The following is a 24,121-nucleotide window of genomic DNA, read 5'->3' on the forward strand; positions in this document are numbered from 1 at the left end:
ATTTGACCTTGTATCGTGTGGCTCTTGTGCTTGGTGTCTCCTTTCATTAAAGGGGACCATTATTTTATGTGTAAGTAGTTTAATGATTCTGTAAAGTGTTCTTTGCCACTTCTAGGTACAAGCAGACGAACATATATATAAAATTTCCGTGAAGCCTATTGAAAGTGGTAAACAGTTTTTAAGCTTGGTCACATTTTCTTCTATAGAAAGTCATGGCACGTGAATAATTTAGACTGTACAAGTCTAGGTCTTGCTGCCAAATCCATATTAATAGCAAATGATTTAGAGGTATCCTTGCCCTTGTTACTTCCACAGGTAACTTTTCTTAATGACAGTTTTATTTTCCTATATTCTTTTTAAACAAACAAGAAGAAATCCTTCTTATATAACAACGGTTTGTGGGTGCTTACCATTCGTTTTGTGGTACGTGTGTGGGGTTTTTTATTATTATTCTATTTATTTTTCTCTTTTTAGTTATACCGCTGGAAAATCAGAAAATATAAATTATTGAAAGTGTGTTCAAAGAGTTATCAGCATGCAGAAGAGTATTTAACCAGAAAGCTTGCAATTTGTTTTTAATGAAGTGACTTGTTCTCATTTATCTTTACAACTCCCACTTTCCTCCCTTGTTTCCCAGCTTTGAACTGGTTGTGTTGTTCTCAGTTCTCGTTGTGCTCCTTACTGACTGTGGGTACAAAAGTACCGGGAAAATGGATAAGGAAGGAGAAAGTAGCGTTTGTCAAAATAGAGACTTCTCAGGCGCATTCCAAATTAGTCTTAGAACTTCCTGTGGATACCGTAACCTTAATTAATTTTCGCTGTACCACCAAACACGTGGATCTGACACGATGTCAAGGTTTAAGGCAAGGCAGCAATAAACTGTGGCAGACACTCCCTGTTATCCCCTCACTTCCCACCACCCCTCCTTTAGATCTGAAAGATGATTGGAAAGATAAGAGGAAAGGAAGAGAGACTTACACTTCAAGTTGGAGAGTTTTAAGGGGTTTTACTAATGCTACTAATAAATAGAGAATATATACACACTATCCAAACCCAATCTGAGTGCTGGCTGTGGAGCTGGGTCACTCAGCAGAGCTGGGGGTGCGGGGCTGGCGGCTCCAGCAGCTGCAGCTCAGGCCCCGGAAGTCACGGGCGGGACTGCACAGCAACCGGAACCTGGGTGCAGGGTGCAGGGCCTGAGGCCTGTGGATCACAGACAGACAGACAGACAGGGGCCTCTCTGGATGCCTCGTGGTCGAAGAGAGCATGGCCCTCGTGATCGTGCTCTTGTGTAGGGGTATGACGATTATGGGATGGAATACTTCCGTTGGTCAGTTCGAGTCACCCGTTCATCCACCCCTCCTCAAACACGCCCCTCTCACAACGGAACGGGGGAAAACTTATCAGTCTTTCTTAGCTACCGTAGTAATAAATCTAAACACGAGCTTCTTCCGTTGGTCTCTGATCAGCACCGAGTGCAGCATCCGAGGAAAAATATGCAGCTAAAACTCAGAAAAGTACAGCCACCTAAAGAACTGAGCTGAGAGAAAAATCACTAAAGAGAACAGGTCTTGTTTCTAACAAAACTGGAACACACAAAGAAATAGTTTATGCAGAGAGGATTTGAGTTGTCTGAGCTGGATTTGTGGTTTCTTTGACCGATTTTGTAACGCGCCATGTCTGGCCTGTCCCGTTCATTTGAGCGATGTGCAAGGAAATCGAGATTGTGGCAAGAAGCGGCGACCTCTTGTTGTTGGATCTGAAAGAAAGATCACATGAGAGCTACTTCTATAATTTAATTTTCTAATTGTTTAAATTGAAGTGCCTGCTTAGATCTACTAATTGAGAAGCTACCAGCTCTGGCATAGGAGACTTGTTCTGCGTTTCACTCATTCGGAGAACAGATAAACGCTGCTTTCTCAAAAATTAAAAGGAAAAACAAGGAGCTTTGGAATGCCTGTGGACACCAACATTTTCCTGGTGTTTTGGAACAATTCTGTGCTGCGGTTAATCTGACTCTGAACTGCTATTACCTCAAATATTAGAGGAGTCTCTGAACTGCTTGTTGGTGATGCCCACACAAGGGTTTTTGGGTGCTGTTGTTCTTCCCTTGTGCAGTCAGGGCTGTTCCCTATCACTGAATTTTCATTCAAATGGGACAAGTAGAGACGGTGTTTGATGCTGAGTTTGTGGTTTTACTCTCCTTTTATCCTCCATATGAAGATAATATTTGGAACACGATGAGCAGGTGGCGTAGTTGGAACGAGAAATAAGAGATTGGGAGGAATATCGATCAATTGGCAGTGACTGAAGGGGAAAAATGGAAGTCTGAGGGTTAAAAGAAGATGAAAAAACCAACCTTGGACGCAGGTGAGCCTGCAGGGCTGGAGTCTGTTTAAATGGAGCAGGCAAGATAAATGAGATTATAAAGCAGCAATTGATTGTAGCAGGAAGGTTGGTGTGGTACGGAGGAGGCAGGTGGGAGCAGGAGAGACACAATCCAGGCGATGGGAATAGGGAGAATACGGCAGGATTTGGGGTACAAAAAGGGAGTTATTCCTGGTGGGAGAATGATAAGCACCTCTAGCAGATTCTTAACCAAATTCATTTGGATGTGGCCATTAGCTGTCATCTGGATTCAACTACGACTTCAGCTGTGACGTTCATCACCTACAATATTTAGGCACTCCGCAGCTCTTAGAGCAAGACAGAAGTAAATAGTTATCTGCGCTGAGAACAGAAAGTTCTCCATTGAAAAAGCCCTAATTCACTACTGATTATAACTTCACTGTTCCTTGTGACCCCCGTGTGCCATTGGAAAATATTGTAATTTCGATGTGGTGTTCTCTGTGAGCGGCTGGTTACGTTACATTGGAGAGAGCTGGCAATTACGGGAACATTTCCTCTCCGTGTTCCAACCCAATTAGACGTGGTGCTTTGCCCTTTCCAAAGGCGGCTGCTCGCACACAGGGATCGCGAAAAGGAAAAATTACACACTGAAAAACTGGAGGGATGGGCTGTTCTTTGGAGAAAAAGGCGGCTGCGTCATCATCTGTTATTATTCCGAAATTGGTTTTCTGAGAGATTCTCAGTGCTGGTCTATCCAACTACTCCTGCATTTAAACGGTCCTAAAATTCCATTTGGTCCTTTGGAGGCAACCGTGAGGCTGATGTGGCCCCAGGAAAAATGAGTGTGACACCCCCAATCTATTCCCAAACAAGCACTGTTCAAAACAACCCCAAAACTCTTTACTGGATAGAGTACAGACCAGCAAATTTGCTGATGACACCAAGTTGGGAGGGAGTGTGGAGCTGCTGGAAGGCAGGAGGGCTCAGCAGAGGGATCTGGATAGACTGGAAAAATGGGCCGATTCCAATGGGATGAAGTTCACCAAGGCCAAGTGCCGGGTCCTGCCCTTTGGCCACAACAACCCCCTGCAGCGCTCCAGGCTGGCACAGAGTGGCTGGAGAGCAGTCAGGCAGAAAGGGACCTGAGGGGACTAATGGACAGGAAGCTCAGCGTGAGCCAACAGTGTGCCCAGGTGGCCAAGAAGGCCAATGGTGTCCTGTCCTGTATCCAAACCGGCGTGGTCAGCAGGACAGGGGCAGTGATCCTTCCCCTGTGCTCTGCACTGGGGAGGCCACACCTGGAGTGTTGTGTTCAGTTCTGGGCCCCTCAGCTCAGGGAAGAGATTGAAGTGCTGGAGCGGGTCCAGAGAAGAGCAACAAGACTGGGGAAGGGACTGTAACACAAGCCCTATGGGGAGAGGCTGAGGGAGCTGGGCTTGTTCAGTCTGGAGCAGAGGAGGCTTAGAGGTGAGCTCAGCACTCTCTAGAACGACCTGAAGGGCAGTTCTAGCCAGGGGGGATTGGGCTCTTCTCCCAGGCAGTCAGCAATAGGACAAGGGGGCAGGGGCTTCAACTCTGCCAGGGGAAATTGAGGCTGGAGATGAGAAAGCAATTCTGTGCAGAGAGAGTGGTCAGCATTGGAATGGCTGCCCAGGGAGGTGCTGGACTCACCGGCCCTGGAGGTTTGTAAACTGAGATTGGCCATGGCACTTAGTGCCATGATCTGGTAATGGACTGGAGTTGGACCAAGGGTTGGACTTGATGATCTCTGAGGGCTTTTCCAACCCAGTTGATGACGTGATTCTGTGATATAAATGGGAAATACAGTGTTTATTTTGCCCTTTTGAATAACTGTTATGGGACACTATTAAACACTTTTATCCCTTTTCCAACAAATAAAGTTTTAATAGATTTCCTTTGTTTTTCCACTGTATATTTGGTGTGGAGTGTTTTAGGGAAGCGATGGCAAGTGTAGCGATGTACGTGCTTAAAGGCAGGCTATATATACATTTTCTCTTACATTTGTGTATAAGGAGAATTCCAAATGACTTCATCATCTAAAGCCAGGCTTTAAACTGGCCCATAAAAGAAGAACGTTGCATTTATTTTTGGGTGCAGCAAAAGCACAGGAATGTCATTTGTTAATGTCTTTACTTAATGCAAAGAGGCGCAGGAAAAGTGAGGACGCCGGCAGCTTCGCGCCGTAGGTCGAAGAGATGTTTAAAATTTCAAATCCCTCGGGAACTTGAAAATCAAAGCTATTAATACCATCCCCGGATTTTATAAAAAGGTCAGCCGGAGTTGGTGTAATTAAGAGATTGGTTCCAATTAATTTAATTTTAGAACCTGCCTCATGGTGCCTTCCAGACCAGCAAGGCAGAGCTGTAAGAAGAAACTCCATTTCTTCCTTAGGTTGCGCTCTGTGCCACATAAGGACTCTTTTTGATCTTAAAAATACTGGATAAATCAATATTTTATGTATTGAAAAATCAACTAATGACTTATAGACATTATTTTCAGCATTTGCTAATGGGGTGTAAAGGGTATGTTGTCTGGAGTTTGTTATCCATGTATTTGGCAGTAGATTTTTTTGTTAAAATATATTCTGATTCAAGGGGGAAAATCCTGAACTTGCCTCCCAGTGTCACACTCTTTGTATTTGACCCACTTACCGTTTTCATTTCAATGGTTTATTAATTCTTAATCTGTTCTTCAGGCAATCACAGGTTCCAGTATAAGTTGGGGAATGACCTATTAGAGAGCAGCATAGGAGAAAGGGACCTGGGGGTCCTGGGGACAGCAGGGTGACCATGAGCCAGCACTGGGCCCTTGTGGCCAGGAAGCCAATGGGACCTGGGGTGGGTTAGAAGGGGGTGGTCAGTAGGTCAGAGAGGTTCTCCTGCCCCTCTGCTCTGCCCTGGGGAGACCACACCTGGAATATTGTGTCCAGTTGTGGCCCCTCAGTTCCAGAAGGACAGGGAACTGCTGGAGAGAGTCCAGCGCAGCCACCAAGATGCTGAAGGGAGTGGAGCATCTCCCGTGTGAGGAAAGGCTGAGGGAGCTGGGGCTCTGGAGCTGGAGGAGACTGAGGGGGGACTCATTCATGGGGATCAATGTGGAAAGGGGGGAGTGTCAGGAGGATGGAGCCAGGCTCTTCTCAGTGACAACCAGTGACAGGACAAGGGGCAATGGGTGCAAACTGGAACACAGGAGGTTCCACTTAAATATGAGAAGCAACTTCTTCCTGGTGAGGGTGTCAGAGCCTGGCCCAGGCTGCCCATGGGGTTGTGGAGTCTCCTTCTCTGCAGACATTCAAACCCGCCTGGACACCTTCCTGTGGAACCTCAGCTGGGTGTTCCTGCTCCATGGGGGATTGCACTGGATGAGCTTTCCAGGGCCCTTCAACCCCTCTGTGATTCTGTAACCCAGGATGGTGAGACCCAGTTTATCTCAAGCAGAGAGAAGCTGTTTGGCTTTGTCATTTGCGATATTTCATATATATATGAAGATATGTATGTATATGTACCTTAGAGTTCAATAAGTCTGCTTGGTTTTTGTCTTTCTCCATTATATATGTAATTACTATCCAATTTTGTTGTCATTTTTGCTTAATTGTGTGAGGTTAGGGTTGTTATTGCAGTGAATGGCTTGGTCCTCAGTACAGATAATAAAACCTCTGTTCTCTGCAGCCTGGAGTAGCTGGAAGTTGAAATACTTGTGAAGCCTGGCTTGGTAATGAAACTCTAATGGAATTGATAGACCAGCCAGTTCCCCTTATTCCGACACACCTTCCCATAGCTCTTATTTCTTTGTCTCCCTTTAATGCCGGTGAAATTGCCAATGTGAATGCACCTGACCCACCGCCCTCATTACAGCACCCGCGGGTCATGGAGCACAAGTTCAAGGCTTTTTGTGGCCAGATGATGTCTGTCAATTATATATAATATCAAAGGAGATATTGAGAAAGTGATTGGGAAGAATTGGGTCGGATAATTGGTGGATTAACCTCGTGTCTCCGAAACTTTCTCTTAGGGTCACCCTGCTCCTTCCAAAACCGTCTCAGCCCGAGCAGCCATTCCGTCCACTATATTGCGACTCCCAGCAAATGCCTTCCAAGACGTGTTCAGGAAATACCCCGAGACTCTCGTTAGAGTGGTGCAGGTAAGCTTTGTCACTAAGTAGAATTGGGGGAAGGAAAAAACCCACTCCAATTTCCAAGTTACATTTTGAAGTTCAGCCAGCTCATCATCCTTTTGCAGATATAGAACTGGTCAGTATAGCCTCTTTCCAAGATTTGGATGATTTTTGCTGTTTCTCTTATTCTTGAGAGTCCTAAACTTACTGATCTCTGCATTAATCACGTACAGGAAGAAAGAATTTATATATATACACACATTGAATCAGCCTGACCTGCAGTGTAGGCTCTTTGGTCCAGGTGGTGTAGAATGTGCTGGCGTGGGCTCTGCACCGTGGTTATGCACCAACGGGGTTTCAAAATGAAAAAGGCTGTCGCATATTCTGAAGAAGAGCTGCTGTACCCTCAGGAGCTGTGTGCTGAGGGGTGGTGCTTTGCAAAATTCACACAATTCAGATTGATGTGTGAATTTCCAGTTCGGAAGCGATTGTCGGCACCAGAAGGAAGAGCTGGGCTTTGTGTTGGTTTGAAGTTCACCTCCCTGTGCCCTGCAGGAGCTTGGGCAGTTTCCTAGTGAGCGCTGTGAATCTGTACTGTGTATTATACCTCCTGAGAGTGGAGGGTGGTGCAGGGATTTGTGCATTAACAATTTGGTGTGGATGGTTTGCCCAGGGGCGCGTTGTCCCGCAGGTGTAACATTCCAACGGGCACACATGGGTCATTCTGTTTTACTCTCACTTCTAAATCTTTTCGTCCTTGCGAGCTGTTTTGGTACCTGGCTGATTTACGCATGACACGTGAACCTCCTAATACTGATGGCTGAGGAGAGCAGCTCATTATACCAATTTAATTTGCTCCGTGAGAGCTGATACAAAAGTGAGGGTGTTTTAATAGCGGGAGCGAGTTGCCAGGGCAGAGGAAGGTCGGTGGCAGGGATGCCTCGTGTTGGTTTAGAGTTTGTAGAGCAATAGCACAGGCTTTGTATGGGGAAGACTGGAATAACTTCTTAATGAGAGGGAAAAGATGGAAGGAAATGATTTTATTTCAAGACAAGGGAGGAAATGATTTTATTTCAAGGGAGGTTTTTCTTCTCACAGAAGATCGTAAAATGAATGTTACATATCAATTTAATAATGATGGTACTTGAGAAGTGAGGTGCTTGCTGTAACCAGCCCATGAAATCCAACCTATGCTGCTACATGGGGACTTTGGGGGAGGTGGACAAAGCTTATATTTCAGAAATTTGAAGCAATGCATCTCTTCAATTTCAATTATTTATTGTTAAAGTTTATAGAAAACCAAAAGTGTTATTTGGTGTTTGGGAGTGAGAGTTTGGATTCTTGTGCTGTCAAATGATTGTGAAGTTTGGTAAATGCCTTGAATCTATCTTTGCCTCAATATATCAACTGCTAAAAAGCAATTTCAGCTTAGGGTACAGTCTGTATTTTTGAAGTGCCTTCAGGTACTCTGGTGTGTAATTATATCTAAATGCAAAAATGAGTGTGAGCGAATGCTAATTCTATTCCTACTGTTTCTCGTTTCCCATTTCTAGATCATCATGGTGAGGCTGCAGAGAGTGACATTCCTGGCTCTGCACAACTACCTGGGGCTGACCACTGAGCTCTTCAACTGTGTAAGTTTGAACATTTCATCTGCTGTTCCTGTGCACAGGGAGGTTTTTCTTCTCACAGAAGATCGTAAAATGAATGTTACATATCAATTTAATAATGATGGTACTTGAGAAGTGAGGTGCTTGCTGTAACCAGCCCATGAAATCCAACCTACGCTGATACATGGGGACTTGGGGGGAGGTGGACAAAGCTTATATTTCAGAAATCTGAAGCAATGCGTCTCTTCAAACTGGTGTGTGCGCATCACCGTGATGAGTTTAGTTATAACTCAGCAGAACTACAGCAAACAGTCACTTGGTAAAAGTTTGTAACTTTATCATAAACCTTAACAAGACTTCAACAACAAAACTCACAATGATATTACCCTTATGTGCCCAGAATAAAGTTAGAAAGAGGGAGCAAAGAGAGATAAGGGTATCAGAAGCTGAGTTGTCACCACTCCAAGGGTCTGCCGATCCAGCAATGGTCTCTGTAGCTCTCTTGGTGGCGGGTGCAATGAAACTTCATTACTAGTGTCCCAAGTGAGAAGCTTTTTATACTTTGGTTCATTTGCACGTGAGATAGGAGAGGACGGCTCATCTCCCTCTGCTTGCTCCTCATGCTAATTAAGGAGATTGTTCCAGAAATGGGTCAGTGGTCCCAGAACTGAGTTTAAGCTGTGTATAATTGGTTTTCCCCTCGCAGCAGAGCCAGGCCATCCCGCTCACCTCCGTGGCAAATGTCACAGCTGGAGGAAGTTCCAGCAGAGCATTAAAAAGACAAGTGTCCAACGTGTCCGAGGAAGATCGCACAGAGAAGTTTGAAAAGGCTAGCGAAGCACTGGAAACAGGTAATGTGTCTGGAAATGTGCAGTAACAGTCCTTTGTGAGGTTCTTTGTTGTGCTATTCATCAGAGGAATTCTGTTTTATTAGAAAAATTAGGGTTTATCTTAGATCAGTTTCAGGTTTGAAGTCTTTGGGTAGTCCTTGCCTTTAATAGGAAATTATTACTGCGTGGTTAATGATATTGATGAGGGAGTGGGAAAAAAAGTGGTTCCTGATGTTGATTTCGTAGAAGAAGCTGTGAAAATTCTGCACTCTAGATACTAACAAAAGAATCACAGAATCACAGAATGGACTGGGTTGGAAAAGCCCTCAGAGATCATCCAGTCCAACCCTTGGTCCAACTCCAGTCCATTGACCAGATCATGGCACTAAGTGCCATGGCCAATCTCAGTTTACAAACCTCCAGGGCCGGTGAGTCCAGCACCTCCCTGGGCAGCCATTCCAATGCTGACCACTCTCTCTGCACAGAATTGCTTTCTCATCTCCAGCCTCAATTTCCCCTGGCAGAGTTGAAGCCCCTGCCCCCTTGTCCTATTGCTGACTGCCTGGGAGAAGAGCCCAATCCCCCCTGGCTAGAACTGCCCTTCAGGTCGTTCTAGAGAGTGCTGAGCTCACCTCTAAGCCTCCTCTGCTCCAGACTGAACAAGCCCAGCTCCCTCAGCCTCTCCCCATAGGGCTTGTGTTTAAATTGCTGGCCATGTGTAGACTTTGGGTTTGAAGTGTCACTGTGGAAGCTGAACACAGGAAAATAAATGACATTGAATTTTTGCATCTGAACCTGAAATTTTTTTTTAATTAAATCAAAAGCGGGAAACAGGTTTAAACAGCCTTTAACGCTGGTGTTTCAAAACCTTTAACACAACCTTGGATGAAAATGTTTTAAGAGTGGGTAGCAAGAGGTCCTTGCTGTCAATGAAATGTATTTTATTTAGGGAGCACCTTGTGTTTACAGTTGTGTAACTTTTGTCTCTAAATTTCAGATACACTGAAGACTCCTGGTGCAGAAAACTCTGAAAATATTTTCAAAAGAAGCCTTTCCTCACCCCCCTGCACAGGGTCTGCAGAGGCTTCCAGTGAGTAGTGCTTGGCCAAATTGTGGTGAAGATGTGATGTATTGAATCACGTGGGGGTAGATGTGGTTTCTGAAGCACCGGGTTAGATAATCTTCCTCTTTCTGTTAGATAATCCCCTTGCAGCAGTGCTGCTTCCTAACTCAGCTGTCAAAAATGTGTTTTCTAAAGTAACAAACAGACTATTATCTAAGAGAACGTTCCCTTGCTGTCTTTATTAACAATGGGGAACGTAATTTGGCTACCGAGAGACCTGCAAATGAAGAGCTTTATTAATTGGTGTAACTGAAACAAAGTGAGCTATGATGATACGCTGTCATCTGTCATGCAGAAGATGACACAATTCTCGCTGGCTGATTGTCCCAAAGAAAACATTACATGGCTTTGTTGCTTTTAGAGGATTGTCTTTCGAGTGGGTGATAAAGGTGATTTATCGCTGAATGCTCTGATGAGGCCGAGCTGTTCTGATGCCGCAGTGTTCATTCCGCTGAACTTCAGCTGTCTGCACTGTGGCGTCTTCCTCTGAGCCAGCTGGGTGGGTGAACTTTGTCCAGGGTGGAGAAACGGGAACTTCTTGGGTGAATCCCAGAAGGAAAGTGTCTGTCTGTCCTTAGCCGAGTGGCAAACTGCTGTCCTGAGGTGCTTGTGAGGTCATGCTTACATACCGTGGTCGTTATGGGATATTAACAGAGAAGTTCTATAAAATTGTCAGTGGAATAAAGATATGCTGGGTGTGTTAGAACTTACGTTGACTCTTAGATGGTTTAGGAGATAAGAACAGACTCTGAGGGGATTAGGAGAGGGAGATGGGCTGAGGGAGCGCTCAGCGTTGCTGTCAGCCCTGAGGAAACACTTTAAACACTTGTTGCTATCAAGTTAGGGTGCTGGTATGTAGAGAACAGACAGTTACTTCATTTGTAACAACGGAGAGCTGTGTCACTTCCTCTTTGATTTCTGCTGCGCAAATGTACGATGTCCCAATTCTGTTTTTTCATAACTTCAGTATTATGTCCAGAGGGATGGGTATGACAGAGAAGCAGCATTTTGGCTAGTGATACACAGATCGTCTTTCTGAACCAGAATAAGGGAAAATACTGAACGGACCTATACAAGACATGGCTTTATTTTCATATCTGTTGGATTGGTTTACACTGTGCTTTGTAAAATGCACCATCAGACTTGGTTCAGTGCTGTATTAAGCAGTTTGATGCTGAACGCAGCCATTTTACCCCAGGGGAACAGTAGTTTGAGACCTGCCCATGCAGGTAGAGCCCATGTGTGCTCTTAGAAGCTTTGACATGGAAGGATCCCCGCATGCTTAACAGCGAATATGTCAGTTTGTCCTTCCTTTCTCCTTCTGTGTGTCCTAAGAATGATGGCAGGGTACGCAGAGCTTAGTGGAGAGAGAAAACTAATTTTTACTGACAGAAGGAGTGTGTCTAATTGAGTAATGATGATTTGCCTCGGTTAACAGAGCTGGTTTCTGTTCACTGCACTGAGGTTAGTGTCTCTGTTTAGCTTGCATGGAAAGTATCTTGATGTCTGCAATGAAAAGATCAAGATACTGCTTCAGATTCTATTCCCCTACTTTCCTGTGCATTCAGACTCCGCGGGAATATTGATTATGATGTTTATTGATTCGGAGAAAAGGGGAGTGTCTGTTATTAGTGTCACACAGGTGCTGTTATCTCAGCATCTCTTCGATTTGCTTGAACTAACAAAAAACTGCTGGAAATGACTTCGCTCCTGGGGCTGGGATGTAATTTGTTCTGGTTTTTTGTAGTTTTTCTGGTTTTTGTATGGTTATCTCACTTGAAGCGCAGCAGTTGTGTAGATGGGGCAATACGATCCCGCCAGCTTCGACTAGTCTGCTTTTTAATTACACGAACCCTTTTTGTGGCAAAAGATGTAATTAAGTCATGTGGAGCATCTGGGCTGGTGTACAGAAGAATCAGATGAACAACATAAAGCAACAGGATCTTTTGTAGGTGATAACTTCATCAGTTTGATTGTTCCTGGAAGTAGGTGCTCCCAACTTAATTTTATAAGGTTAAACAGCAGTTAGCTTTTATTGGTTTGTTATTTGGGGTTTTTTTGTGAAGATTTAAGAGAAGCTGCTTTTCCCATTTCAAAAGTGAAGCCACGACCCCGCAGCACACCCACAGGAGCGCAGAGAAGCGGCTTCAGGGGGCAGCGTGGAAGGGCAGAGGGCGCCGGGACGCGGCGGGCGTTGTTTGTGCAGCGGGTGGGATCCCGCAGCGTGTGCAGCGAGCGGCCGCGTTCCCCCCGCGTTCCCGCTGCCGTCTGTGCCTTTGACTCAACGGTTCCAGTTCAAGCGTGTTCTGCTGCAACAAGGCACTTTAATTAATCACCGTGTGGGAGTTTATATCTACGGCTGAGTCAAAGACTTCTGCGTTGAATAGGAGTCTAGGAAACATAAGCTTGCATGCTTAGAATGCCTCCTCTTTCTCCTCTGATTTATTTTTTAAATGCACAGCTATGCAGAGGATGCTTTTCCTGGCTGCATGCCTGTTATCTGATTCGTTAGGGTTAACCTGAGAAGTGCGTGTTTGGATTTAAAATGCACTTGGTGTATTGGGGCTCGGTAATGATGCTGACAGTGGGATTTGCGGGGCAGGATAATTGACAGGTGGTCAAACCAGACCATATGGAGTCCTATGCTGCTATTTCCGCCATCCCAGCTCTTTTTATTTATAACTAACTTAGGGTCTAATGTTGCAGTGTGCGTGAAATTCACTTAGTAGCATTAACAGTACTTTTTTTTCCTTTTTTTTGGTCTTATGATTAGTAAGTTTTGCTGATGACGATCTTTGGGACAACTTGTCGGGCTCATTCATGTTTACAGATATATAAAGGGGGAGTGTCAGGAGGATGGAGCCAGGCTCTTCTCGGTGACAACCAGTGACAGGACAAGGGGCAATGGGTGCAAACTGGAACACAGGAGGTTCCAAATCTAAGAAGCAACTTCTTCCTGGTGAGGGTGGCAGAGCCTGGCCCAGGCTGCCCAGGGAGGTTGTGGAGTCTCCTTCTCTGCAGACATTCAAACCCGCCTGGACCCCTTCCTGTGGAACCTCAGCTGGGTGTTCCTGCTCCATGGGGGATTGCACTGGATGAGCTTTCCAGGGCCCTTCAACCCCTGACATTCTGTGATATTGCAAGAACTTTCATAGGGAGAATATTATGATCAGTAACTTCTCCAGGTCTCTCCACAGAAAACATTCCCCCCGATGCCTAAAATAATTCCAGATCTTTTCTACAACTTGTCCAACCTTCCAATACACATCACACGCTGAGAGATATATAAGGAATTCCCTTGCAGGTCTCACTGATCCATTCATTAATTTAAAGTCACTCACAACTTCTCTTCCTTACTCATCAATTTTAATTTATTTTAATTATATTGGCTCCTTGGCTGTCCCATCCACCATCCAGGAACTTATCTGAGATAATCAATAATACAAACATAACTGGCAAATGTTTCCCATTTAATTACCTTCAATAGGATACCCACATATGATTTACAGACAAGTTTAATAATCATGCAGCTATATATTGGAAACAGGAAGTGCCCTATATTTACACCTTTGTGAAAAATATTACCCTCCCATGAACAGAGCAATTATTTTATTTCTGAAGGATTTTGACTCCTATTTCCACCCCAGCTTGGACAAGGAGAGAATCCTACTGTCCAAAGATTCAGATCTACCTCAGAGTAATCCTTTCCATGTTATCTGCAAGTATCAACAAATCTTTGCAGGCAGTAAATCCACATCTGCCACCAGGGTCATAACATCACTTCATGATCAGCCTCCAAACAAGAATCACAGAATCCCAAAATGTGAGGGGTTGGAAGGGCCCTGGAAAGCTCATCCAGTGCAATCCCCCCATGGAGCAGGAACACCCAGCTGAGGTTCCACAGGAAGGTGTCCAGGCGGGTTTGAATGTCTGCAGAGAAGGAGACTCCACAACCTCCCTGGGCAGCCTGGGCCAGGCTCTGCCACCCTCACCAGGAAGAAGTTGCTTCTCGTATTTAAGAGGAACCTCTTGTGTGCCAGTTTGCATCCATTGCCCCTTGTCCTGTCACTGATTGTCACTGAGAAGAGCCTGGCTCCATTCCGCTTTCCATATTGATCCCCAGGAATGAGTCCCCCCTCAGTCTCCTCTTCTCCAGCTCCAGAGCCCCAGCTCCCTCAGCCTTTCCTCACACGGGAGATGCTCCACTCCCTTCAGCATCTTGGTGGCTGCGCTGGACTCTCTCCAGCAGTTCCCTGTTCTTCTGGAGCTGAGGGGCCACAACTGGACACAATATTCCAGGTGTGGTCTCCCCAGGGCAGAGCAGAGGGGCAGGAGAACCTCTCTGACCTACTGACCACCCCCTTCTAACCCACCCCAGGTACCATTGGCCTTCCTGGCCACAAGGGCCCAGTGCTGGCTCATGGTCACCCTGCTGTCCCCAGGACCCCCAGGTCCCTTTCCCCTACACTGCTCTCTAATAGCTCATTCCCCAACTCATACTGGAACCTGGGGTTGTTCCTGCCCAGATTCAAGACTCTACACTTGCCCTTGTTCTATTTCATTAAATTTCTCCCTGCCCAGCTCTCCAACCTGTCCAGGTCTCTGGATGGCAGCACAGCTTCCAGTGTCACCACTGCTCCCAGCTTGGGTACAAAAAAAGTTGTTTTGGTGGAAAAAAGGTTAATAGCAATGATGTCCTGCAAATGATGAGGAAAATCTGTTTGATGGATTTGCCTCTTCCTGATAATCCTCAGATCAGAGTGACTGTGTTTTGTCTGCCCCAAAATGATTATTGTACCCTGAACCAGAGTGGATATTGGAATTTTGGGACATATTGCGTACATGAGAAGCTTTAAAGTACCCATCAGATCTTCCAGGTCAAAAAGGGAATAAATAAGACTTTGAGGATGCCACATTCTGTTTTATCCTTGGCTTCAGAAACAAAGAAAGTTGCTTGACTTTGTGTACTATCTGCTGTTGCTGAGACACTGGAATAAAGGAGGTGCTTAAAAAACCTTTTCTGTTGCTTGCAGCCAGTTCCAGCGGTGCCAAGTCAGACATGGACATGGCGTACGAGCGAGCCAGGGTGCACTTCAGCACCGAGGAGGTTGTCAGCAGCCCTGCCACGGGCAAGGTGGGTCTGACCAGCGCGCTTCTTGCCTTGTGCTTCCTTATCCATCGTGTTCCTTGAGTAACAGAAACATTTTCTTCCTTGCTCCAGATACGTGCTCATGCATGTGTTCATCTCTCTACAAACTGTGGTGTTTGGTGCTCTTGGAATGGTGTGTTTGTTGTTTCACTAGAGTGACTCTTTAGGTGTTTTAGTGAAGATCTAGAAATTCTGCAGAGGTTCTCTTGGCAAGTAGTGGGGAAGCACTACTGCAGCTGCTTGGTTTTGGGGATATTATGTCTGAGTCATGAAAAGGATTATTTGGAAAGGTGAATTTGAAGTACTAGAGAGAGTGCAGAGAAGGGAACGGAGCTGGTGAGGGGCTGGAGCACAAGTGTGATGGGAGTGGCTGAGGGACCTGGGGGTTCAGCTGGAGAACAGGAGCTGAGGGGAGACCTTCTGATCTCTGAACTGCCTGAAAGGAGCTTGGAGCCAGGGGGGTCGGGCTCTGCTCCCCAGGAACAAGCGCCAGGAGCAGAGGAAACGGCCTCAAGTTGCACCAGGGGAGGTTGAGGTTGGATCTGGGGAACAATTTCTTCTTTCCCAAAGGGCTGTGGGGCATTGGAACAGGCTGCCCAGGGCAGTGCTGGAGTCACCGTCCCTGGAGGGGTTTAAAAGGCATTTAGGTGAGGTTCTCAGGGACATGGGGTAGTGCTAGAGTTGGGTTATGGTTGGACTCTATGATACTGAGGTTCTCTTCCAACTGAAATGATTCTCTGATTCTCTGATTATCAGGCCACGCTTTATTTGTGAGAACTACTTTGCAGCAAGGAGTTAAAAACCTATGAACTTCCTGTAGGTTTTCAACCATGATTTATGAATCTGTTTCCTTTTTGTGATCTGCTTTTTACGAAGACTAACCTGGAAGTGAAGAGCACAAAAATGCTCTTGTATTGTAAAACCGCAAACCAAAATCTGAAGAGAAACTGTGTCTTGGTGTGACCTTCACGGACATTTGCTCTTTTCTTCCATCTTTGTATATGGTGTTGATCAAGTTTTAGTTCCTTCAAGCTAGCAGCTGCCCGGTTTGCAAAAAGTCTCTTATTCTTCCCTTTTGCGGGCTGTGATGAGTAACCTTGTTTGACTGGAGTGTCAAACATGGATAATGAATTTAGCAAGCTGTTGTTTTTTTGGAAACTTAGCTTTTTTCTTTAACAGGCCACCAGTTGTGGGTAGAGAACATATGATACGGCAAGTTTTTCTGGGTGGGTGCCAGTCGTCGCATCTAAACCAATACTTGTTGTGTGTCTGCTCTTTGCAGTCAATACTGAAGAAGACGGTGACGGTGACAGAAACTCCTTCAGCAGTTGTCTATTACAGCGCTGCGCATGATTCCTCTAATAACAAACACATTGATGCCATCGTCGAAGCAGCAAAGAAAGACTTCTCAACCTTGATGAAACTTGATGTAAGTTATTGCAGGAAAGAATGGCTTTATTTTTGCTTTTAATCTCATTCCACCAGGCACTAAAAAGTAAATTGCCTCCCTAGTACACTGTAGGCTAGCTCAATGTTTTATTCTCTAGTCTGCTGAAGTTATTAGGAGGACTGAATAAATCAGAATTATTCTGCCATTGGAAAAGACTGAAATGCACTACAGGAATCTTTTCTCACCGTGTACAGATTTATCCATGTGAGATGTAAACATGGAATTTCTGCCACTGTGTAATTTCATGCTCTCACATACTGTGTGAAGAAGCTACATAAAGGCATTCAGGTGGTTGCTGAATCTATTAATCCTGTTGGCATCGCATGCGGGCACCTTGTTTGATGTTTTTGGGGCTGAATCTCTGCTTTTGGCCGTTGGGGGTGCATTTCCCAGCTGAGGGCCTGTGCCCGAGGGAACACTCGGTGCCCTCGCAGTCATCACCGAGCTCAGCCCTCGCTGCTCAATTAAAATGTTTGTTTTTGTGGTTTCTGTGACCCCAGCTGCATTTCATTGCAGAGGTTCAGGCAGCTAATCGGACAATTTGAGGAAATTGTGCATCTGTCCAGCCGAGTCACAGATGTCCCGGTTTGTTAGAGTGCGTGGCTGCTGCTGCGGCCTGGCCCTGCAGGCCCCTCCGCTGTGTGAGGCCTCACCAAGCAATGCTGAGCAGAATGTCAAAAGATTCTACTTTTGGGTTTCAACATACCCTGCTGACTTCCAGATCATTCCCCTTGCATCTTTCAAACTCGGTGGTGACCTTTCAGAAGTGAAGCTGGAGGCAGAAGCTCCGCGTTGGCGCTGGCGTGAGCGAGGGGCGCAGGGCTGGCTGATGGTCTGCAGGAGACTTCGCGGTCTTCTTACCTTAATTTTCACTGTTTTCAGGTGCTTATATCCTTGTGGAAGGTTATTAGACTATTTTAGAAGAAATTCTTGTTACAGATGGAGTAAAGTTTGTTCTGCTGTGTTCAGCCTTCTGTCCTTGACAGGCCCGGCCTCAGGTGCCGCTTGTGACAACAGTTTATATCCAATATACAACTGACGGTTTTCTATTTTAGACCAGTAAAATCACGAGCAAAAATTCCAAGATCACTAAACTACTGATTACAGCACTTAAAAAATAATCTAGAATTAAATTCTCATTAAGTAACATGTAAACAGATTGCTGGTCCAGTGAGCTTAACCCTGTTCTTAAAACGCAGCATCTAATAGGCAGCGTTTTTAACTTGAAAATCTAAATAACAATGAAATAAGGTAGGGTTGTGAAACTTTCTTGGACCAACTCAGCTTTTCACAAGTGAGTAAGAATTTGATGGAATGTCGCCAAATGCTACCAATCTCTTTTAAAGGTTGCTGTTAGTTTTTTCTATGCAGGATAGCAGAAGTTGATTCTTCTATAGGCAACGGAAGGAAAATCTTATTGTGTTAAAATACGTGTTCAATATTACTTATATCAAGGAAGAAAATGAATTCTGGATGCTCTTCTCTTAAAATATTAGCTCAAATCTCTTATTTCTTAGCTGGCCAGAGGCATTTTAAGGTGTCATTTTTCAGAGCAGCCAATCAGTGTGAATAAAATCAAGATGTTTTGATGACAGGTGGCGATGTTTTGGTTGTTTCAAGGGTTTTCCATGTAAGAGAGGAGGGGATAATTTACTATAGGAGAGAGACAGTATTATTTCAAATGACCCTTAGGTCATCTGACTTCAGAATTAATATTTTCATTTTCTTTTGTTTTAAATAATTCCTTGAGTCTCTGTCATGAATGTTTTTCAATCTCGTACAACTTTTACATGTTTGCAGCTTTATCTGCAGTTATGATATGAGAGTTAAACAGTATTGCCAGGCGGATCATCCGCGTGAGTTGTGAGGGAATTGAGTTGCTTTGACAAGATAATTATGTGTCTGTCTCACTTAATTACTGCTTTTGTTTATTGTTTATAAGTGGTTTGTGCTTTCACTTCTGCATCATAAACCTCTGCTGATTTATTCTCTATTATAGTCACACAAAGAAAGAAACTTGCTGGGAAGTGGATTTTGTTGTGCCAGTGACTTTGCCAAGCAAAGTTAATTAGCTCAACCCTGTAACTACCCAATGCTGAACTGGGGTTTGCTGGTCTTGCGCGTTCAAGAGAGAAGATACCAGGCGGGATGGACCTTGTCTGTGATCTCCTTTGTCAACTCTTTTGTTGCTTTATCAGGGTGGTAATAGCACAGAAAATGAGGATTTCAGGGGCTGCTTGGATGTCATTCCGGCTCTTTTCATGCCCAAGGCAGAATCAAATATCGCTAAGTCATTTCTGGCAGGTTTTCACCTGAGTTGTTCTTAAAGATCTCCAACGAGGCCTGTGCAGCTTTGTGATCTATTCCAATACTCGAGTAGTCTCAGACACAAAGAAAATCTTTGCAATGATTTTTGTTAGAGCTACTGCAGCCAAACAAAGCCATTGATAAGTAGAGCTCGTTAGGGAGCTCGTATTCCCTTACTGTGCGATACTTTCCTGGTTAGAACTTCGTCTTTAAGTATAGGTAATACTATACAACCATTAAAGTATAAACATGGAGAAAACATAATAGAAATTAGTTGAGTTGATATTGCTGAACTGAAATATTTTGACAGGTGCTTGTCAGGTTCTCTGCATTGGATATGTTCCCATGAAGCAGATCGGTTTCAATAAATTTTTGATGAAAATCTGTTCTTTTTATCAGCTGTAAGTGTAAAGAATAATTCTCATTATTTCACTAGCCCTGTGTTTTTTTATTTTGCCAACCAAAAACGAAAAGAGAAAGACCTGTCATGACGATTACAGCGGTAAAATGTTTCCATCTCTGCTGTGTTGCTTTCCTGCTGCAATAAGCTCAATGAGTACGGGCAGGTTGTGCTGAATTGTATCTTGCTGTGCCCGCAGCTGTCTGGATTTTGGGGGTTTTACCTATGTGGTGAAGTAGTGGGCCGAGCAGGGTCCTCACAGAGATGTGCCCATTTGGATGATGGTAATAAAACATAGAGCTTTAAGACTTGCTTGTTCAGGCGAAGGTTTTGCCGAAGCAATGGTGACCTGAAGCATTGGGGTTTGAGAAACTGAGCACATGTGGGGCAACAAAAGGTCTGGGTGGTTCTTTGAGATGAAAGAAAATCTTCTCCGTGCCTGGGGGTTTTGTGTGTTCCACACTCAGTGATGGTGGTGACCAGCTCAGGAGCTGGGGAGGAATCGAAAGGAGACACCAAACCGGCTCAGCCCCTTGCCTGGGCAAGGGTTTGGGGTTGAGGCCAAACCGGAGGCGGATTTTTGGAAAGACCCTCCCTCTGGTGTGCTCTTCAGTCGGGAGGAAGATCCCCCCTCTCCTGCGCAATCTGCGTGTGCATGCACACGAGAATTTGTTTATTTGGGGAAGCTTTTGGTCTGCAGCACCCGTGAAAATCTGCTACACGTGCACAGCAGAGCTGAGCTGTGTGAGCTGGGAAGGGCGCTGACGGAACAAGCGTTAGGTTGTCTTGTCCGGTTCCTCAGTGATGTAGAGTCCCCTCTGGTTTCACCTTCCTTTGAAAAGTTTCATATTCCATTATTTTCAGCTGATATAGGTGTCTTTTCATTATAGACCCTTAAAAGAGTCTGGGGGCAAAACTGACTAATATAAAATCCTTACATTCCTCACATTCTTCCATCTTTACCTGCGTACAGACAAGTAAACTGTACCTGTCGCCCCTTTTTTCCTTCCTCAGGATCCTTCGCTGCTGAACGGCAAAGTGACGCTGCACCAGGTGATGGCCGGGACTGTGCTGTCCAGACAAGGAGACCAGGTGAGCAAGCAGGGACAACCTGAGTCTGGCTCAGCCTTTCCTCCCACCGTAGTGTATTTGTACACCTTGGTGGTGATAAATGAAAAAAACCTCCCCCTCAGCCCCTCCCGAGTCTCCTTTTATTGAGGTGGAACAATCCCAGCTCCCAACCTTTCTGCGCATGCACCGTTTCAGCTCTTATGTACCTCCATGGGAGGGATGGAATATGGTGACTTCATGCAGAGGGATGGAAATCAGCAAATTTTCTGATGACACCAAGTTGGGAGGGAGTGTGGAGCTGCTGGAAGGCAGGAGGGCTCAGCAGAGGGATCTGGATAGACTGGAAAAATGGGCCGATTCCAATGGGATGAAGTTCACCAAGGCCAAGTGCCGGGTCCTGCCCTTTGGCCACAACAACCCCCTGCAGCGCTCCAGGCTGGCACAGAGTGGCTGGAGAGCAGTCAGGCAGAAAGGGACCTGGGGGGACTAATGGACAGGAAGCTCAGCGTGAGCCAACAGTGTGCCCAGGTGGCCAAGAAGGCCAATGGTGTCCTGTCCTGTATCCAAACCAGCGTGGTCAGCAGGACAAGGGCAGTGATCCTTCCCCTGTGCTCTGCATTGGAGAGGCCACACCTGGAGTGTTGTGTTCAGTTCTGGGCCCCTCAGCTCAGGGAAGAGATTGAAGTGCTGGAGCGGGTCCAGAGAAGAGCAACAAGACTGGGGAAGGGACTTGAACACAAGACCCATGGGGAGAGGCTGAGGGAGCTGGGCTTGTTCAGTCTGGAGCAGAGGAGGCTTAGAGGTGAGCTCAGCACTCTCTAGAACGACCTGAAGGGCAGTTCTAGCCAGGGGGGATTGGGCTCTTCTCCCAGGCAGTCAGCAATAGGACAAGGGGGCATGGGCTTCAACTCTGCCAGGGGAAATTGAGGCTGGAGATGAGAAAGCAATTCTGTGCAGAGAGAGTGGTCAGCATTGGAATGGCTCCCAGGGAGGTGCTGGACTCACCGGCCCTGGAGGTTTTTAAACTGAGATTGGCCATGGCACTTAGTGCCATGATCTGGTCAATGGACTGGAGTTGGACCAAAGGTTGGACTGGATGATCTCTGAGGGCTTTTCCAACCCAGTCCATTCTGTGATTCTGTAATATTTTACCTGCATCCTTCCCGAGCAGCTCTGGACACCGGGCAGCCCTTTCTCACGCCCTGCACTGCAGGTTTCAGTGATGTCACTCAGCTGCAGCAAAGCTGGTTGGGGTTTTTTCACCCCTGTAAAATAGAAATCCAGTGTTATTTGTTTATAGCTAAGTAGTTAGGATATAATGAGATTCATTTGTAACAATACTGTGTAAATAGACAAGCTTATGCAAAGCAGCTCCAATTACGGTGCTGCTGTTCTCTGCTGAACTGTGATATCCCTCCTCATGCTGCTGTGATTACCCCGTTATCTCCATCACAATTCTGTTGTAATTTCTTGCGATCTTAAAGATGCAGACTTCATTTTTCATGACCACGCAAAGAGAAACACGTCTTTCAATATTGTGGCTCCGTAGTTTTAAATATTCATAACCTGCTTTTAATAATTCACTGTTATGCCTTGTTTTATCACCTAATTGTTCAAAAACTATAGGGAGCTTTCTGGAAAACAGATTGGTCGTGATAGTGCAGTCACTGCCATAATTGCTTTTAAAATCTTTGGGGGGTTTATTGAGCTCTTTTTCCATCTTCTCCAGGATGTTAATATTTGCTTTGTGGTCTCGGGGATGCTTCACGTGTACCAGCGGAAAATCGACTCTGAGGAGGACACCTGCCTCTTCGTCACCCACCCCGGGGAGCTCGTCGGGCAGCTCGCGGTCCTGACCGGGGAACCGCTGATTTTCACCATCAAGGCCAATCGAGACTGCAGCTTCCTCTCTATTTCCAAGACCCATTTCTATGAGTGAGTTCTGCCATGAAAACATATTGATTTTTTAATTTATTTTTAAAGTTTTTATGGCCCTTTTGAAAAAAGGGGAGTGGTGGATGTGTGTGTGGCATAGTCCTGCTACAGTACATCGTCATATATATATATATATACACAGACACATACACACACACATATATATGCACACACATATATACATAGCTTATACAGGCATTATAAGTGCCCAGGTGAGCTCTGACCCCTCTATCAGATGGTTTTATCTCCAGCAAGATGTAATGCAGGGAACATTTTAATACTAAATGGTGATGCGTCCTTCGTTCCAGATTTATAGAGTGCTGAACCCGATGGGGTGTTATTTATGACCTGAGACTCAATATTCTTCATAATCCAAATAAGAAAGTCTGCCCAGAGCCTGTGCTTTGCTGGGTTAAGAGCTTCTTTGCCAGGCCCTTTCTTTTGGATTTGCTGTCTCTTTCTGCTGGGGAGCCACCCCGGTTGTTTCCAAACGCAGCCCAGGCTTGCATGCTGTGAACCATCCGTCCTGGGGTAACTGTAGGTTTTCAGTGCTCACCAACAGAACAGGACAAAGATCAGTGTCCCTGTGACAGGTTCCTCTCTCGACCTGGCGAGTAGTTTGTGACTTAGTGCTCGTAGGGGGCTATAGGTGTTTCTTAATTAAAAACCCAATGTAACTGTGGTTAGCCTCATTCTCCAACATGAATGAGTAATGCTCTTGATGTATTCCACGATGCTGTTCAGACTGATTATTATTCACACACATTGTTTGTGCCAACTACCTCTCCTTGATTTTCTAAACTCCTTTTTCAACTTCTGCTTGAATGTGCTGTCAGTCCTGTGATACGTGTGGGATTACAGAATCCCAGAATGTCAAGGATTGGAAGGGCCCTGGAAAGCTCATCCAGTGCCATCCCCCCATGGAGCAGGAACACCCAGCTGAGGTTCCACAGGAAGGTGTCCAGGCGGGTTTGAATATCTGCAGAGAAGGAGACTCCACAACCTCCCTGGGCAACCTGGGCCAGGCTCTGCCACCCTCACCAGGAACAAGTTTCTTCTCAAACTGAAGTGGAACCTCAGGCACAGGGCTGTGTGCTGTAGAAGTGAGCGGGCTGTTCTCTTCATCAGCTGTGTTTGTGCAGGTCTGTGCGGTGAATGTTGACTCACCGACCTAATTTCTGATTGATGCTCCCCACTTGTGCCATTCCATGCAGGATTGGATCTATTTCTTCTAAGCCGCTTTTCCCTTCTTTCTTCTAACATTGTTTTCCTGCTTGTTTCTGACTTGTAATTTCATTATGTTGTCTCAGCCAACCAGTCAGATTCCACATTTTCCTCTTTGTGTTGTGTGTGTTTTGGTTTGTTTGGGGTTTTTTTGTGATATTCAATCCTGGTTTAACTCTCTCAGTTGCTTGAGCTCATCTTCCTGAGTTCTCTCTCAAGAACTGAGTTGTCTCTTCTCTATTCCAGCTCACCTTTTGGCTTCCCCTTACCAGTCAGTGATCTCAAACCCATCACCGTGTCACCTCTTTGTCATTTTTGGGACCTTTCCAGATCTTTCTTTTTCCCCTTTAAAAGGTGTATTGCATTTTACGAGCTCTGTGATATTTCAGCATTCCGTCTTCATGACATCTCCTGAAACCCAAGCTTTATATCACTTCTCTTGTTCCCATATTTAAAAGTGTCATTGTGGAAAGTCTTTGAAAAGCGGGAGGTTTCTTCGAGTTTGTTCATTTTTGCTTTGAACTCTGTGAGAAAGAAAA

At 45.3% G+C, this 24,121-nt stretch overlaps 1 protein-coding gene across 3 annotated transcripts in view; it reads left to right on the forward strand.

The window, feature by feature from the left end:
• Positions 1–24,121, forward strand: part of PNPLA7 (patatin like domain 7, lysophospholipase) — a 129,831-nt gene that overhangs the window by 12,308 nt on the left and 93,402 nt on the right. For all 3 annotated transcript variants that reach the window (XM_065853939.2, XM_065853940.2, XM_065853938.2), the window contains exons 10-17: positions 6,382–6,510; positions 8,037–8,117; positions 8,800–8,944; positions 9,921–10,013; positions 15,080–15,180; positions 16,478–16,624; positions 20,367–20,444; positions 22,153–22,358. In XM_065853939.2, the coding sequence (XP_065710011.2) occupies positions 6,382–6,510; positions 8,037–8,117; positions 8,800–8,944; positions 9,921–10,013; positions 15,080–15,180; positions 16,478–16,624; positions 20,367–20,444; positions 22,153–22,358 (980 nt within the window). The remainder of the gene's footprint in view (positions 1–6,381; positions 6,511–8,036; positions 8,118–8,799; positions 8,945–9,920; positions 10,014–15,079; positions 15,181–16,477; positions 16,625–20,366; positions 20,445–22,152; positions 22,359–24,121) is intronic.

This window comes from Patagioenas fasciata, chromosome 20 (genome assembly GCF_037038585.1).
Source record: "Patagioenas fasciata isolate bPatFas1 chromosome 20, bPatFas1.hap1, whole genome shotgun sequence".
Lineage (NCBI taxonomy): Eukaryota > Metazoa > Chordata > Aves > Columbiformes > Columbidae > Patagioenas > Patagioenas fasciata.